The sequence below is a fragment of the Glycine soja genome, chromosome 7 (assembly GCF_004193775.1).
Source record: "Glycine soja cultivar W05 chromosome 7, ASM419377v2, whole genome shotgun sequence".
Taxonomy (NCBI): Eukaryota; Viridiplantae; Streptophyta; class Magnoliopsida; order Fabales; family Fabaceae; genus Glycine; species Glycine soja.
In genome coordinates, this window is record NC_041008.1 from 44,352,285 (window position 1) to 44,371,318 (window position 19,034).

The following is a 19,034-nucleotide window of genomic DNA, read 5'->3' on the forward strand; positions in this document are numbered from 1 at the left end:
AACACATAAAAAAAATATAACGATAGTTGTTTATTTTCAAATGTAACATAGGACATAAATGTTTTCACTTAAAACATTATATATTATTTAATAGAAGTCATTCAGAAAGGATACTAAGCAAGATATTTTTCAAGTTTTAATTTTTTAGACAAAAAGTTTTGAAGGTTTTTCTCCTTTTTCCCTCCTAATGTCGACTACGTCGTCCCTAAAAAATTATGTTACGGCTTGACAAGGAATATCTGGACAACGCCTTGATATCCGCCACAGCGCACATCAACCCTTTACGTTGTGGGAAATCACGAGAACAGTGCTATCTGGTTCGACTCGGCAACCCATTTCCAGGACCTTGGTTGCACTACAAGAATCCCCAACCCAATCCATGAGTAAACCGCACAACCAGTACAAACCCGTGAACAGTCGTAGAGAGACCACATCTCAACGAAATTAGCGCAAAGGCTGGGCATTTGCAAAACTGCAATTAGCATAAAAAGGCGGAAAACCAAAAATACAAGATGGATGCAAGGTCTAGCATGACAGCAGTAACAAACAACAATATTGTGAATACAGTTGCGGTATGGAAAAACTGCATAAGAGTTCTTTGCAATACTCAACAGTTTAATACAGATTTACAACGGCTGATGATTCCCTACATTAGTGAAAAATGGGCCTTAGATACTCACTGCACGTTTTCCTACCAACACATCCCACCACCGAAAAAAGAAAGGGGGAAAAAACACACGGAAAACCTGTGTAGGGCAAGATATTGGCGCCCTCTATCACGAAGTTCAAATACTGAGAAGGGTAAATAATATTATATAACATGAATGATAACCCCTCACCCGCACTTGGACATTCTGGCGGAAACTTTGCAAATAAATGAGCTGGAAGAGGTAAATTTTTGGAGCAGGGGAAAACACAGAATTATTTTTCAGGAATGTCATACAAAAACAAATACTAAGCTCAAGCCCAAAATAGCAAACTGAAGAATAGGAGCCAGATCCACCCACGTTGCTGTATTAATAATATCTTCCCGCCTCTTAGTGGCACTGTACAGTATTCCCACGTCCTCGATGCAACGCATAAGCAGAATTTACCCCCTTGTAGGTAAATTTCCTTCGTCTCAAAGCTCTATTTATGTAGTCAGAACCACTAACCCACCAGCAAATCTATACGTCAAATAAAACAAATAATCTGTCTTCCTGCATATGATTCTGAAAGCTTAAGATCCATTTACAGCCATCTCTGGTGAGGATTTTGGGGCAACCAATGGACGTTCTTCTCCACCCAATTGTATGCTATCTGATTTTGCATGCAAGCAATCAGAAAAGCTTCTAGAGGCTTCACCTTCTTTCTCTACGTGATTGTCTTCTGCTGCAATGTTGCTATTATTGGAACTGCTGCTTCTAGAAATATTTTGTACATCCCCCTGATTATCTTCGCTTGAGCTCATCCTCCCATCTGTTCGAGCACAGGAAGGAATGCTGATTGATGTTTTCTTACTGGGTAGCACAGCTTGGCTCAATGTTGAACACAAGGCAGCAAAAACACTATCTTTAGATTTAGAATTCTTCGATAACTTCTGTTTCTTCACAAGTTCAGGCTCCTTATCTTTTGAAGGTAATTTCCTCTTCAGCCCAAGAGACTCCATTATCCCGTCATCTTCCTCAGAAGTTTCTGGCTGCTTCCTTGGCGGTGGCTTGTAATCTTCATCATCCTCATCATCCTCATAATCAACCAGCGACCTTGGACTGAAAATCAAGACGAACAAATTATTTTATAGCATATAGACTACAAACAGTTAAACATAATAAAGTTAAAACTCTATAAATGAATAATATCAGGATCGGAGAAATTTATTAATTTAGAGAGTTATTAATTTATCGATAAATTAATAATTATTAATTTAAAGAGTTTTTAAGTAATTATACTGTACATACCAAACAAAAGGGCAAATTAGTCTATGCCTCTTAGAATTACGTTGCAGCAAACCTTGGGACTCAACGTAAATTAGTAACTACTGTGTTCATATGCATTGAAAATCAATAATGACTTTTGAAGTACAGTAAATGTAAACAAGAGGAACAAATGTGTTCAATGTATTCTTAAGCAAAGTTAGAGATGAACTCCAAATAGACTTGAACTTTAAAAGAAAACAGACAACTATTGAATCATATTTCAATAGAGTATAATATATTTTTTTTCAGTTTCTATGAATTATTAATTTATGATTTTCTTGGGACCGAAATTATAAAGGAATCTCACGAAAAATTATTATCTTATTAATTTATCGAATTTTTCAATTTTTTACATTAATCCAAGTCGGGACCGGACAAATTTATTATTTTAGAGAGTTTATTAATTTACCGAGTATTAATTTAAAGAGTTTCTACTGTACTAAGAAACGGAAGTCTACCTTAACTGTGAATAGCTTGCAGCAACTCCATTGGATAGATTAGGTTGCTGGTGTCCTTTCAGATTACGTGGAACAGAAGCAGTATCCTCCTCGTCACTGATCAAATAAACAAAAAATTAAGAGACTCCGTGCTAACAGTATAAACAACTGAAAATCTACTAGCATGATCAAGAAATAAGGTATGTACCTGTCCTCATTAAAGTACCGTTCTTCTTCTCTCTCCAGAGCACGCTCATCATTTCTTCTTCGAAGGTCCACTGCAGTAGTGGCATCATCATTTGTCCCACCATTATCCAAACACTGCAAGCAAGCACATAAACTCAAACTTGTGTTTGGCCCACAGTTCATGCTAATAAAGAAAAAGACTTACCTGCTCATATTTAACTTTCAGTGAGTGAATTGAAGCCAAATTCTCAAATTTCACCAGCTGGTCCCAAAAAGAATCGACTATGTATCTCAGCAATAATTTCAGATTTTCCTACACAATACAATATCATCAGCACAACATTGCTTTAGGCATTTAAGATCCAGAACAATTACTAAAGATTCACACCTTCCGAATAAACTCAAAAAGTTCCAGAACAGCAGAATGGAGCAGATTGTAGCGATTGCCATTAGAAACAAAGACATCAATAATTGGCTTCAGAACATTATTCCTAACAAAATAATTTATCAGATGCTCATCCTGCATGTTAACACTCCAAACTGTTAATGAAATACAAAATGAACAGTTTTTATAAAGAAAAAACATTTCTTTGGTAATAAGGAGGATGATCTCCAAACTAACAGATTCAACTTAGTCGCAAAAAATTAGACATCTAAAGAAGAAAGGGCTTGCAAGTTGCAACAGACAAAACTCTAGTTCAAAACATGATTCAAAAAAATATATATAAAATGAAAATTATTAATAATTTTGAGGAACAAGGGTATCAATTCTATATTCAAATTAGAGAACCTAAGTTTTGAATTGGGAATGGTTAGATTTAGACGGAAAATTAAAAATAGCTTCAAATATATTATATAAATGATAGATGATGTACATATGCATCATTAACAAAATGCTTAATGCAATCATTTTCTACCAGGAACTGAGCCCAAAACAACTTAAAACACAAATTTCCTGCAAGTACAAAATAAAATCATAAAATACAAGTCAAACTGAATATTACTAGCAAGTGAAATTTCATATATAAGCTTTTTTAAAAAATAGGCCCACAATTTGGAAAATCTGTTCCTTTGTTCTGTCTCAAGAACAGCAGAGGAAAAATTCACAGTAATAGACTAACAAAATAGGAATTCTCCTGCAAATGAAGTGCATTTGCTTATCTGTTTTCTTTCCTTTCTTTTTTTCTCGAAAAATGTTCAGTATCATTTCACTTCAGATCGCATTGGGTCATCCTTGACCCAACTTAGTAAAAAAAAAAAAAAGATCTTGAATCAGCACATCTCCATCATTCACTCTCAAAACAGAAAAACATAATTTCCTGGCAATCCATGTCCTTATTTTGGCCACCATATAGCTAGCTCTCTAAAAATCATTGGTGTGTATCAAACCATTCGATACAATTCGCAGATCACATAATTTCTACAATTATGCTGAAGTATAATAAAACATTAAACTATTTCCAGGCTTTAGCTGCAGTAAAAGTTGGTTTCATGATACATAGCTGCCATTACAGTCGAGTTATCCATTATTTTCCTGTATTATCTGTTCACAGATTTACTTCTCAATCTGCTTTTTAGGAGAAATTTGTAGCCTGTAACATAGCTCTATTATACAAAAGTAATAATAGGCATCTATCTACTCAATGTAAATTCCCCCCAAACAGTTATCAGATTAACATTATTTAGAATATTCGCTTTTCAAGTCACAAATATCTGCATAAATGATAACTTACATGGCGAGAGAGAATAGTTCGAACGAACCGGACAGCACCAACAACCAAGTATCTTTCTGCTCTCCGTGTCAATAGCAATATTTTTTCAATCACATTATTAAGAAGAAAGTTGCACCTAAAAACAGCAAAGAGAACCATGAACATAATTTCCATGCTTAACAGCAAAAAGTCAACCGATACTGCAGAGCAACAAGGAAATACTTTATTCTGTATGGATGATGTAGGACACAAAAGCATAATAATTCACATATGTTTGATAGTATCTCCGGCTTTGTTCCACTCTGACACTGAATTCTTCGTCCAGGACCTATTGATTTGCCATTTGCATCAGCAGTATTTTCTGAAGGACAAGATGCTGTTATAACCTCAATCAATTGCCCCAAATGCCTCTCAAAGAATATGTCAATAATAGTGTCCCTCTGTCAGATAAAACTAAAGCAGTCAATAAAACAAGTTCAGTAATACCTATTATACGAACATAGAAATAGACTTTCATCTTACGTGAAACTTTAACTGACAAGTTTTTCCAACAATTCAGCAGATATATTATAAAATACAACTCAACATTCAAAATTTATCCCTGCACAAACAAAACTTAGTATGTTGACTTCAAAAGCAAAGCAAGAAAAAATTGATAGAACACCAGTTGATAAATTGAAGAATAGTATTTTATTAAATCACACAAAACACAGCAGAATTTGCTGTCCCAGAGTAAAAAAGACTTAGTTGTGTTCACTGTCCAAATTATAAGATAACACATCTATCCCCCTATTCCCTTATTAAACATGATTAATAAAATGAAACTGATCCAAACTATCTGCCCTAAACTATCAACATAACAGTTACTATTCATTTCAACATATTCTAATAATGCATAACCCCTAGCTACTGTTCGTCTGTTCCTACTTTCTGCCAATGACTGTCAGTAACTCCCAGTTCCCATAAAAATACATCAGCCTGAGATTTATTTTACCAAAGATTAAATATACATAAAATAAAACACAATATTCAAATCTTAAATAGGAAAAGCAACCACAAATGAATTGACTCTGAATGCAAAGCTACCACCACTAAGTTAGAAATTACCCCCCCCCCCCCCCAAAAAAAGAACAAAAAATCAAGATAGTTGAAAGCAACATCCAATGGAAAGAGAGAATATTAATGAAAATGAGCATAGAAAATTACCATTTAAATAAAATACAGCCATAAAAAAAGTATATATATGCAAACAACAAGTATCAGGATATGAATTGAGTTGATAAATTTTAAGTCAAAGATAAGACCTCTAGCTAAAAATTAAGAACTACATAAGAAACACAAATATAAATATATTTCAGTCAAGAAGAATAATGGTCATACAAAAACAAGTTACAAACAAGGTAAAAATTGATAGGTTCCAGAAAACAGCACAAAGATGAACCTGTGGTCCAGACAATGTGCATGAGTCCAATAAATTGCGAAGAATTTCAAGAAACTGGCAGTGCATGTTCTCTCCAAAATCTGTTAACATTCCTTTAACCTGCACAAGATAGCATCAGTAATCAATACAAGCGGGACTAGCCTTCCCATAAGTCATAACTACATATATATATATAACAAATCAACTAATAAATATTGAAAATAAGTAGATAGCATCCATAAATCACATTTTATGCCTCCCAATAATTAAATTTTAATCAGTTCCAGAGTGTAGTTCAGAGTGAGGACATGGACTGGCTGTTGTATCCAATGATAATGGATATGATGCAAGTAAGTTATAACACGGTGTGGCCAATGAGTCTAAAGATTTTTTTTAATTTTAAAAAAGGAGCAATTTTTAATGTTTCCAATTCTTATTTTTTAACTTCACAAACTGCTTTAAAAACAGTATCACCAAACAGAACTTTTTTTCTTTTTCTTTTTCAAAAAACAGTTTTAAAATTATTTTACACGGCGGTTTTGAGGGGGGTGGGGGACACTAGAACACAATCAAACTTTCCCTTAGGGTGTTATGAAGCTTGAGTTCTTCAGATTCCTTTCTATCTGTCTAACCTTATGTCCCCCATCTTCCATAGGACCAATCAAACCCCATAGTTACTTTTTGCAGTAACTGTTGACAGTTCACACTCTCAAAAAACAGTCCAGTGTCTCAATCTTTCCTTTCCTTTGGCTCTGAACCATAAGCAACACTATACCATGCCTTGCATTCATTCTTGAAGTAATACATCAGTTTTACTATCACAGACTACACATATATCCTACAACAGTCTGCAGCACTAATACAAGGAAACAAGCAAAACACCCCACTAAATAACACAACTGACTTCTGGTTTCAAAATTGCAGTATAGCAACAAAGCATACTATATATAGGTTCACATACAAATTTTTTTTATTTTTTATTTATTTCTGCTAACTCTTTATATATGAATGTCATCTAGAAAGAATGTATGAACTCAGTTGCATACAGAACATACCAAAAGTCCTAGAAGAGCAAATCCTTCCAGTCGAACAAAATAGGATCGCAGAAGATTAGGATCTTGATTCAAGAAAAGAATGAGGATATCTGTTCTGCAACCATCACAATGATTTCCTATTAGAAATTAATCATAAGGAAAGTAAAAAAATACAAAAGTCAAGTGAAATTTTATGCAGATCAAATTGGCAAAGGGGAAGTAATACCCAGTTAACACAAGCTTCTTGTCTTGACTTTGCAAAACATTGGTGACAACATCAAAGATGCCTTCGTTCATTAGTTCCCTATAGACATTCAGAATTTGAAAATGTAGTTGAATTGGGATTCAAATCATGAATTGGAAGACCCATTTTTCGAATAGTGTCGTGAATTGTAAGATTCATGATCAATAATAAAACATAACATATGCAATTAACAAAGAGATATTAAAGCACATATCATGATTAGGAACTAAAAAACAACTCTTGGAGCACAAGATGCATGAGTTCTGTTAAATTTTGTTATAATAGAATAATATTAAATTTATTAAATATTAAAATTATATAATAAATATGCTGCTATTAAATTTATTATATATTAATTAAATATTTGTATTTGAAAAATTATAACAGATTTTATGGTAAAAATATTTAACAGTAAATGAAATAAAAACAATTATTACATTTGATACCACACAATACTTAAATATCACATCAATAGTTCAAAGTTGAAGCACAGTTTCTCAAAAAAAAAAATATTGGAATCAAATATAAGCAAATTCTAACTACTTTGACCCTATTTAATAATATCATCCCAGAAATACTCTTCAATTTATTGTGTTTATAATTCCAATAACTCCTTTTTATTCTTAAATCAAGTTCCAATGAAGGGCACTTTAGGAAAAAAGATTATTTTTCAAATGTCATTAGAAGAATTAAATGACATTAACCAACTTACTTAACCTCGGGTAAGTTAGTTAAATTTTTTTTTTTTATTTAGGTCCGAAGGTAGTATGCAGCATGTGCCAATTGTTATTCAGGTGTTTCCAGTAAGGCTAAGTTAAAAGATCTAATTAGGTCCACTATCACATACTTCATAACAGACTAGGGAAAAATAATTCCACAGAAGGCTACTGTACACTTCCAAAATAAGTGGAGGAAAAGGAAGCAGCACCAGTTCTTTTAATATGCTTAACAAAATTAGTTCTTAAAAGACAAGCAGCAAAACAGGCTGTGTCATGATGACCATTCAAATGTAACATACCTAAAAAGCCGAAGCTGCTGGACCATCTGCAAGCTCTTGCTCAAACTACAAAACTCGTGTAAGAAATAAACCTGTTCATCCCACATAAAAGGCAAACAGTATTTAGAATAAGAATCGATTAAACAAGGCAGCATTTACATTTAAGCACTATAGAAATACAACCATACAAGATAGAAAGAACTACTAACATAAAACCTCAGTATGTAATAAAAGTTGCATAGGCATAATTCATTTTAAAGAAAGTAAAGCATTAACCCTATTCTAATAAAAATGTAATTTCGCAAGTATCTACCAAGTTACCCCTGTTATGGCACATCTTCATTTACTTGACTTTTTTGGAAGAAAAAGTAAGATGAAGAATAAGCATAGCACGTCACTATTTTTCGTTTTATTTTAAGGTGATAACATGTTCATAACCAACTCAAAATATGGGAACATGAAACTGAGAAACAAGTAGATACTATTTACTGGGATTCTATTTCTTTTACAAGTAAAATGTAAAACTTCACCAGATAGAACCACCTGATTGCAAATATATAACAAGCTACATCTTCAGGCAGGAACAAAGTCAAATATGAACTAACATCACGATGTAAATTGTACAGTAGCACACCCATTTATAAGTTTGTTTGTTAGATGAGTGGTCATAAGAGGGATGGGAGGGGAAAGGGGATAGTTCTGTCTCGAGTACAAAATATAAGGAGAAGGGAATGTGATGAGAACCCAATCCCCCTGAAACATTTGCTTATTGGAGGGAGATGAGGCCCATAAGGGGGAATAGCTTTCCTTTCCAGGTATAGCCAAAGAGAAGCAAATAGAACAATATCTTCATCAAGGCTTACCAAGTTCTTCTTTGATTCTTGAGAGGTGGTGGGCGATTTTAGCCTAGCAAACAACTCCTGGATAAATGTACTGTCATCCTTCAACAAAGAGACAACCTAAAAAATAGCAGAGCAGACAACAATAAGGACAACATTTACTAAATTAAATGATATGTCTTCATTCCTTGTTAATCAAATCTTACATGGGCATTGTTTGAATGTATTATGGAGTTAAGATTTGCACCAATACCCTCATCCAAGACTCTCGCCAGAACAACATCCTGAAAGTGAGAAGGGAAGGTAAAAATCACATTGAAGACGAAAACAATCGGCAATTAAAGGCATAAAAAGAGTCAAACCTTCAAAAAACCAACTCTATATGTCTGATGTATCTTTGACAACACAACGGGATCTTTTATAGGTATCGCCTACAAGAGAAAGTAGGTAAAATATTATTAGGTAAAATTTCCTACCACATCTACAGAGTACAGATCTACCTATATTGCAGCTCTCCAAAAATAAAAAGATAACATACCATACCTCCTTAAAAACAACATGCTCCTTTAAGAATTTACGATGATGTTGAACACAAGGAACCTCTGGATCATCTGCATATTGCTAAACCAAGTGGTTCAGAATGAAGAAATGAAATCATCTAAATCAAGTACATCAAACTTAAACCTCTATTAGCAGGTAAGAAAGGCTAAAATACAACCAACAAATTATAAAATAAAATAAAAGCAAAACCACATAATGGCTAAATATGAATAGCTCATGTCACTTAAATGGGGGGAAATTTCAGAAGAATGCACTTACACTCGAAGGCACCAATAATGTCCACTATAAAGTCATCACTAAAAATTCTCTCAAAAATCGCTGGACTATTTAGCAGAACTGCAATGTAGCAAACATATCACAAGAATGAATGAGGACATAATTGACAAAAATAAGGATCTAAATCAAAATGATGTAAAAATGAATACTGACCAATCCCTTTGACTATTTTGAAAATCATGTGAAGGCCATCAATATTTTCCAAGTCTTCACACATTCTGAATACTTCCATCAGCTTCCGAAAAAACTCTTGCTGCAATATAAACACCGGTGAAAAAGGATGCATATATAAAATGTACAAGCAGAAAAGTGCCATTTCAGCTGCATTAGACATGACAAGAGCAGGGGGCTGCAACGCAATGTGACAGTGTGATAACACCATTATCATGTGTTATATTAAGTATTAACAACTAAGATGCCAAGACTAGAATGAGTTTGATTATGTATAGGAATTGGGATAAGGACTCTTAGATCTGTGATATGCACCATCACAGTAAATTCTACACCAAAAACAACATTGAAAAAATCTAGAAATCATTATAAGAAAAGCACAGGTTTGCAACCAAAAGATTGAAACTTAAATGAATGATAGGAGAGATCACCCAATTATGCAGAACGAAGGTCACTGGTGTACCCAATGAAGACAAAACATGCACTAATACCCAAGTTTTAAGTTAGCTTACATCACTTAATATTAGTTCTGTAAGCCGCAACTGATCTGCAAAGCCACTGTCAACCACAGTCTGCAAACCAAAGGGCAAAATAGATGAAAATATATTTGAGTTTCATGGCTTACGTGTGTGTGTATTGTTACTATTCTATATAAAAGAAATAAACAAAAACAAGAAGATAAACAGAATGTCCAAACCTTTAGAATCAAAGGAAGTGTTGATAGCTCAACAGCAGGCAACTCCCTTGGCTCACTGTTTACACTGTGAAATGGCTCACCTGAGATATCCAGCAAAAATAATCATACTTAGTAAATAAAACAGTAAACAAGTTGATTAGGCAAACAAAGCAAAAGAAATTATCAAAAACAGTAAGTAAATAGCACGATTCAGCAGTACATATTATATTCTTTTGTTGCAGAAACTAAAACCAGCTCCTAGGAAATAATTTTCATAGATGATCTATTGAACATTCAAACAATGACACTAAAACAGAAGCACATCCTACAAAGAGCTAATAATGAGATTAAAGTTTGCATTACTTACTATTTAATGTATTAAAATGCATATTCCTCTGGACATTGCAAATATTGTCCCTGACCAAAACAAGCAAAGGTAATTAAGCTCAATCTACAGCAGCAGAAACAAAACCCAGAAAAAACATAACTCTGACAATCATTAGCTAGTTGTAAGTTATAACCATATGTAAGAGCAGCCACTAGGCTCTTGAAAGCTAAGTGCCAGTTCTGTAGCATATTCTGGATCTCTCCATGAGATGATTGTATCTGAAGAACAAAAGCATCCATCAAACTGATAAACACCATGACCCCTTTTATTCAAGCATAAATGAAAGACAAATTCCCTTTATTGAAAAAGAGAGGGAGGAAGGATAAAAGCTACCAACTACCTTCTTGTTTCCTATATATATCATCAGAACTGATGCGATGCAAAAGTATGTTCTCATTATCCTCTTCATCATAAACAAATAAGCCCAGCTCTTCTGATCGCTGCATTATAAGATTTTTTATTTATTTTCAATGCAATGAATCTCAGAGTTTGTCTAATAAAAGAAAAAAAGAAAAATCAGCTAAACGATATGCATTTACATGTAGTAATACCTACTGACAACATTTTTTGAATACCCAAACCATATTAGCTATATATCACAAATATTAACATGGGGGAAGCAGAAGATGTAATGGTACTCAAATTTTTTTTATTGGCAAATGTTAGTTGTTAGTTGTTTCTTAATGCGAGGAATTCAAACCCACGACCTCTCCCCCCTCCCTTCACCACCAAGCTAACCTTACAACTCATATAATGGTACTCAGATATTAGAAGAAAGCAGCTAAAATTAATATTTTCAACAATCCTAAAGGAAAATGTTATTAAACATAGATAATTTTATAATTCAAAAGACAAAGATAAAAGCATCCATCGGAGTTAAAATCATGCAACAAATGGTAGGAGTGTGCAATTCAACAATCTTCAGCGCCCTATGTGAGCTGACTCACATGCAGGATCAGAAATTGGTGAAATTGCCATGCTGGATTGTGGAATCAGTCCACTCTTTAGTTATTATGGTGCAGCCGACTTTGCATTCAGGACTATAGTGTTAATTGAGGGTTAAGAAGATAGTTCACGTTTAAATGAGGATGCAAAGGCTTTTGATGTGGACTATTTTATGGTGCACCCTCAATTTAAGGCTAATAGGCCACCCTCAATATTGCCCTCCTTTTGTCAGTCCACCCATGAGTTATTATGGTGCACCCAACTTTCTTCCATTCAAAAGCGTTCACATGCTGTGGACTATTTTCTTAACCCTCAATTACACCATAGTCCTGGATTTAAGTCTGATCTTGAAGCTATATGAATATGATTGCGTGACAAGGATGGTGATTGATCATGAAAACTATGTAAGGTTGATGTCCAACTTGATGATTACAAGGATTGACTCAGTTTGGTAGTCCTTAGCTAGAATGATAGTTGATAAGAAGACTCCAACAAATTGGTGGGACCGTGTTGGGAGTCTTATGGAGATGAACATCCATACTTCAAAAATGTTATTTGGATATTAAGCTTGACATTATGTAGTTCCTCGAAGTGTGAACACAACTAGAGTTTCAAGCAAAGAGGTCAAATACAAATTCTAATCCCCTCTTTGAAATTACCTACTAGCCAACTACTTGTGCGTCTTAAATCTTAATTGTATTTGCTTTTGTTTAGGTCTAAACCAAAAGAAGAAACTGATCAAAGCATAAAACATTGAACAAAGTTGTATTTTATAGGCTAATTCAAGAATGACCAAAAAAGAAGCAAGCTACGAAAGGGAAGAATCTTGAGCTAAATCTGGATGATGTTTCGTCCGACAATGACTGGATTGTGGAAAATCATGATGGAACAATGAAGGTTTGGATGTGGACAACTTGGATGGGGATACTCCACATTGAAGATAAGGACTTGGTTCAAGACCAAGATGCAAAGGACATCAGTGATGCCCCTAATAGGAGAATTTGGATGATGGAGATGTTAGATATGATAAATTATATATCTAGATTTTGATTTATGCAAATGGGGGTTTTGTAGGGGAAAAAATCCAACTAAAATGAAGGGATTTCAAATAATATCTAAAGTGAAAAAAAAAATTGGAAATTCTTTCTCTTTCATGGTCTCACTCTCACCATGAGCTCTCCCACCTAAAAACTTTAGTGCATCTCTATCTATGTTGCACCTTGCTATTTTAATTTTTTCTAATTTAATTGAAGCAATTAAATTAAATTCCCATACATTTCAAATTCCATAGAATTTTGAAATTCTCTATCCAAACACTACCCAAGGGAAAATAAAGCAGATAAAAGCAATAGGCAAGCCAATTACAAATGCAGGCTTCAATAAGAAGCAACACAAAAGCCTTTTTCCACCAGGTGTAATAAGCTACACAGATCAAATGATACCATTAACCAAGCTGTCATGTCACAGATAAAAGCTTCATCAAAATAAAAAGATTTACAAACCTCTAAATAATCAACAGAGACATGTCCAGTACCCTGGTCATCCCATTTCCCATCATCATTCAGACGATATACCTTGACACGCTGAAATCGAATTAGAAGAGAGATTAAGTAAAAAGAAATCATCATATATGCCTCTCAACCACAGTTTATAGCAATATAGAAGCAAAGGTTGTAAGAACATATTCCATGTAAGAATTTCAAAATACACAAATTGTATTATAATATAAGTAAAAATAAAACAAATAAACTACATGCATTAATCTTAAGCAGACCAACTGCTGTCTCTTGTGAAAATAGCTATATTGTTCATGTAATAGAATCACTGAAATCTAAATCATAATGTATTTGTTTGGAAATCTTTTTATTTCCTCTTTCCTTCAAAAACAATTTAAAGGCTCTGCTAGAAAGAATGTGAAGCAACTAGCAGCTGAAAACAAGTCCGAAAAAGAAAAGTGTTTTTAATGAGCCAAATGAAAAAAGAATGCCCCCTACTTCCAATTTCTCTTACAATATTATTGGTAGGAGCAAAATCAGAAGAACAAAAAAGAAGGAAAGAAATATAAACTCAAATTACATAGTATAATAAAAAGAAATTTCTTTCTACATCGATAGTAATTAATGAACATGAAGGACTGAATAAAAATTGACATTATCACTGATACAAAATTATTTCATTCATGACTTTCAGTTCTGAAGACCAAGTGGATGACATTTTGGTTTCCTAATTGTTTAACAATCATCGTTTGCAATAATTTATCTCCAAAAAGTATTAAGGTATCTTTTCAAGTTAAGAAATAAACATCCAATCAGACAAATTTTACTATATTCAAAAGCTAATCCTGACTGTTTGAGGAAACTGGCATGCCAAGAAACGAGAGTAATTGAAATTTAACCAGAGTTTGAACCTGTCTCACATGAGAATACTAACACCAGATAGGATCTTCTTTCCTCACTTGTAATAAGGGTGTTTTGCATAAAACAAAGATTAAAGCACTGAAAGGATAAATATACTACTACTGAGTACTGATCTTTTAATACAAAGTCTGTTTTAATAAGGGTGTTTGCAAAAAACCAAGATTAAAGCACTGAAAAGATAAATATACTACTACTGAGTACTGATCTTTTAATACAAAATCTGTTTTACTAGTAAACAACATGTGAATTTTTATTATAAAATAAAATGGTTGATAAATTCTTAAAAAGTTAAACTAAAAAACTGACCAGTCTACACAAGAGAGGAACGAGTAGCTTATATGAAAACAAGCCAAGAGACAAACAACCTCATGAGAATCCAATTAAATGCCAGAGAAACTGTAACAATTGGGTATAATTTTTTTAATTTAAGTGGGATCTCATTAATGACTAGGGAAACGATTAACAAATCTAAGAACACGATATCAAGTATCATGTTATGAGTCCCACATTGAGTAGAATAGGAAGCTAGATTACGCCATGAGACTCCCACATAATGGACTAGTCTTTTGGGTTGGATTTGCCTGTTGTGCTTAAGTCAAAACATATCAACAGATGCCAGAATTAATAATTTACTATTCACGTCATTGAACATTGTTATGGTGAAAGAAGTACAATTCCAACTCTGAAAAGAAAGTGGTAGCAAACACAACACAACAAGCAGCATTCAGGGTAGTAACAATCAAAAGGTTGAGGAAATTAAGTAAGAAAGGGAAATAGTGCAAGTAACCCTAGAAAAAAGAAAATGCTTCGTACATTTAGTGAACACCAAGCTATTAGCAAGACATCATCAGAAGACTAAATTGGACCATAAGTCCATAACTAGTGCACTGCCCAGTGACACGACAACAACTTTACTAATTCTACCATCACATATTAACAGTAACGGATAAATATTCAAACGGATAAAATATAGAATACTATCCAACCAAATTGAATCCAAAATCCTCAGATCTAGCATCAAGAAATTCATCTCTGGCTCAAATAAGTCTTTGTTTATCCAAAGGTCTTAAACCAAACATGCCAACACTACTGGATTCTTGTCTAATAGTAATAACGACAGCTCAAAAGAGTATGTGCCCAACAAGTTTTGAAGGTAAAAACTAAATTCTTACCCATCAGTTCAATTTCTAACTTCCTAAAAATTCCTGGGGATAAGGTCCACGAAAGCATATCCAATTATTATTATTATTATAGCAAAAAGCATATATCTAGATTCAAGCCTATTTGCTTGGATAATTTAATTGGCACCTAACAAGCCCAATTCTTCACGAACAGAAAGCATGGAACCATATTTCCATGCATAACCAGTCCTAGAGTATTCAAAGGTCAATTTCTTATGAGATGAACTTGCTACCATCCACGCCATACACACACACACACCCCACCTAGCCACATTTAAAAGAACAGTTTATATCACAACTTAATACACAAAAATTTCTCCGTGGGGGATATTATAGAAAGCTTTGCCTCCACTAAAAAAAACATATGGGTCCGTCACTGCAACAAATGGATTGCTTAAAACATAGAAACCACCAAAACAAGTTGTTTAAGAAACCACGCAACGGAAGCATAGCAGAACACGAGTGATATACCAAGTGAAAACCAATTCAAATGAATTTACGAAGCTAACACTTGAATCTATCAAAAGCCTCCAATAAACTAAATCGAAACGCGAACTCCAAACAACATCAAAAAGCAAAAAACCTTCAGAGACTAGATTCTAGGGCAAGGCAGAAGGTCTCCAATTGCAATAGAGAAGACTTGCCTGCATCGAATTAGTGTTAGGTTGTGATTTCTCCGGCGCTCCCATCGCAAATCCTCGAAATTGAAGCAACAACGGGCACACTCAATTTTGGGGGGCTTCGAATTAGGGTTTTGAGGAGAAGGAGGATGAAAGTAAAAAACAATTGCAGCAAAGGAAGTAAGTTTTGCGGGATCAACAGGAAACCCTAACCGCCATCAACATAGCAGCGTGCGTGAACTTTCACTCCTCTCCCTCTTCTCTCTCTCTCTCTCTCTCTCTCCCCCCTTTAATATTTTTTCTCTGTCCAAGACCTTCGATTAAGCAAAACGAGAAGTAGAAAACTATTAACGCATTGAATTAATGATGTGGATTCGCATTAATGCCCCTGGAGGTTCCGGAAAATCACGAATGGGCCATACACTTCAGTGCGATCCGTGCGATTGCGCGCTTCTTTCTGTCGCATTTTGATCACATTGGACGGAGCGACTGTTTGGAATTTTGGAAAAACTAGACCAAACCGATTAACTGAGTGAACGCGGGGCTTTTACACCGCGACAATGGTTCCTGTGTTTTTTTCTCTGTTTTTCAACTTTCTGCTCCTTTGCCTTCAGGGAAAAAAATTAAATGAAAATAAGTAATAAGTATTTTTTTTGCAACATAGCTTTATTTATTTTTATTTCTTTCATTAAAATATATTTATTATTTGTGATTTTTTATGTTTTACATTCAAACAAATCATTAAGGTATTCTTTGGTAGAGTAAAAAGAGATGAAATTAAAGTTTTAAATTAAAACAGAATATAAATGTGTAAATCATATTTCTTTATTATTCATTTCTTCTTTTTCTTTCACTTTCTTTTCTCTGCAAACAAATAGAGCCTAAGATTATTAGTACAATCCACATTAATCATTTGTGTGAATTTCTGCAATATATTTTTATTTAACTTTTAGAATATTTCAATTTTTAAATAGATATCATATAAAAAATAAAAAAATTATTTGATTAAGCATTAACAACTTTAAAAATATAAAATTAGTATTTTAATTTCTGCATTGCAAATAATAAGTATTTGTTTTATACAATTAAGATTATAATAAATAAATAAGTCTAATAATATATATTATATTACAATTGAAGTTTGTAATAAAAAAAATTAAACATATAAATTATATTTTAAATTTGGGATAAATAATTAATATCGTTATTGTTATTTTTAAGTATTGATACTTTTTATCACAGCAGTTACCGTTAGTTATTTGAGTAGTTTGTTATGACAATTACTAAAAGTTATTTGAGTAGATAATTGATTATGACAGTTAGTTGGTTACTCAAGTTAGTTATTTTGTGTCTTTGTATAAATAAATCAACTTTGCAATACTTTAATGAATGAATCCTAAAATTTTTTCATTTATCTTTCATTTCTGATATAGTATCAAAATTTTTGCTTCCGTGTCTATTGCTTTCTTCTTTTTTTTTCTCATGGTCATGGTTGTCATTGATGATTCTAACCCCTTGATTCTTCATTCTTCCGACAATCCTGGCATTGCCTTAGTTTCTCGTCCTCCTACCGGTGAAAACTACAATTCTTGAAAGAAAGCAATGTGCATGGCTCTTCATGGAAAGAACAAAATAGTTATTTTCTATCTTTGTATAAATAAACCAACTTTGTAATACTTTGATAAATGAATCCTATAACTATTTTCCATCTAGCTTTCATTTCTGATATTTTTAAAAAATATTTAAATTCAAGTTAGAACTAGAGATATTGAAAATTATAGATTGAAAAAGATAATTATTTGAGTTAAATTATTCAATAGATATTAAAACCATAAAAAATATTGGATGCATGTTAGGATTATTTTTGTGGTGTCATTCCCGTAAATAGCATAAGAAGGGCTTTGTAGGATGTATTATCTACTTTTGCATTTTGCATTTCAAAATTCTATAAAATTTTCTTAAGATGATTTTTTAAGATAAGCATAACTTTGAAACTTTTCAATCACATATAATCTTCATACAAAATTGAAAATTTTCAAAGTTGTTTATGTTTTAATGACATGACATTCTCAAATGTATGCTGTTTTTTTTTTAAGAACTTCAATTTCTACTTCAACCTTTTTCTAGTGGAACGAGGTTCAACTTTATTTAAATGAAGTTTTATGTGACTTTGATTTTATGGATGTATTGTCAGATGTCTCATCCCTATTAATTACGAGTTTTGATTCCTTGAGGTCCTATTACTTTATACCTACACTTTATATATAAATAAAATATCGGGAAGACATTGAATTTGAGGAAGACATTGTTATTTTGTTTTAAGACATAAATTCGATATTTTCTCATGAATAAAAATCAATGGAAGTTATGAACCTCACTTTAAACATTGAAACAAACTATATATAAATCCAATATCAAGAAGGCATTGAATTTGAGGAAGACATTGCTATTTTGTTTCAAGACATAAATTCAATATTTTTTCATGAATAAAAATCAATGAAAGTTGTGAACCTCACTCCAAACATTGAAACAAACTCCTCTCTCAAGTGCCTTTGAATAGATATAATAAAGAATCTCACACCTTATTCCTAAGGTTTACTTTATACTCTTCCATAAACACAATGCTAGCACAAAATTGTCTTTTTAGACTAATGGCCACCAAGCAAACTTTTCTTGCTAAATTCTTTCAGTTTTTTGTCTAGTTGTATGACTTAGCTTAGATGTCACAAATGAGTTTGGTCAAGCTTTAAAATATAACATATTGCAATTGCACCTATAATTATCTTGAAATGTATATAGTCCATTTTGCAACTTCTAATTCTTAACATGTCAAGGCACCTCTAGAAACTCTCAAGACTCTGGCGTATGCTCAATTTGTACAACCAATAAAGTCTAAAGTGTTAAAAAAAGTTAAGTTATTTCGAAGTTTAGGAAGATATGCCACATCAATTGAAGTATCATAAAATTATCAATCA

The 19,034-nt window shown here is 33.1% G+C and overlaps 1 protein-coding gene across 2 annotated transcripts; it reads right to left on the reverse strand.

Annotated features, from left to right (window-relative positions):
- Positions 1-540: 540 nt before the first annotated feature.
- LOC114419980 (serine/threonine-protein phosphatase 4 regulatory subunit 3-like) lies at positions 541-16,562 on the reverse strand. Of its 2 annotated transcripts, XM_028385812.1 has the most exons (24): positions 16,084-16,540; positions 13,344-13,424; positions 11,237-11,336; positions 11,030-11,114; positions 10,876-10,925; positions 10,530-10,609; positions 10,345-10,404; positions 9,815-9,914; positions 9,644-9,721; positions 9,368-9,435; positions 9,187-9,255; positions 9,031-9,108; positions 8,849-8,944; positions 8,007-8,077; positions 6,971-7,048; positions 6,766-6,859; positions 5,732-5,830; positions 4,513-4,730; positions 4,312-4,426; positions 2,967-3,098; positions 2,784-2,891; positions 2,601-2,713; positions 2,414-2,509; positions 541-1,748 (listed from the first exon to the last, which is right to left on the reverse strand). In XM_028385812.1, the coding sequence occupies exons 1-24, from the start codon at positions 16,126-16,128 to the stop codon at positions 1,220-1,222; spliced, it is 2,643 nt and encodes an 880-aa protein (XP_028241613.1). In that variant the 5' UTR covers positions 16,129-16,540; the 3' UTR covers positions 541-1,219. The 2 variants fall into 2 exon arrangements, 1 of the variants encoding a protein (XP_028241613.1); XR_003668327.1 differs by lacking the exons at positions 541-1,748; positions 2,414-2,509; positions 2,601-2,713; positions 2,784-2,891 and having other exon boundaries at positions 2,973-3,098; positions 6,766-6,854; positions 16,084-16,562.
- Between the last annotated feature and the right edge of the window lie 2,472 nt (positions 16,563-19,034).

What these genes read in the sequence shown, in the direction of transcription:
- LOC114419980 (XM_028385812.1), bottom strand. Translation starts at nt 16,128, where the DNA reads ATGGGAGCGCCGGAGAAATCACAACCTAACACTAATTCGATGCAG. An exon ending in CAAAATAGTCAAAGGGATTG is followed by an intron (nt 9,722 to 9,814) that starts GTCAGTATTCAT and finishes GCTACATTGCAG; the next exon opens with TTCTGCTAAATAGTCCAGCG. An exon ending in CGGTACTTTAATGAGGACAG is followed by an intron (nt 2,510 to 2,600) that starts GTACATACCTTA and finishes TTATTTGATCAG; the next exon opens with TGACGAGGAGGATACTGCTT.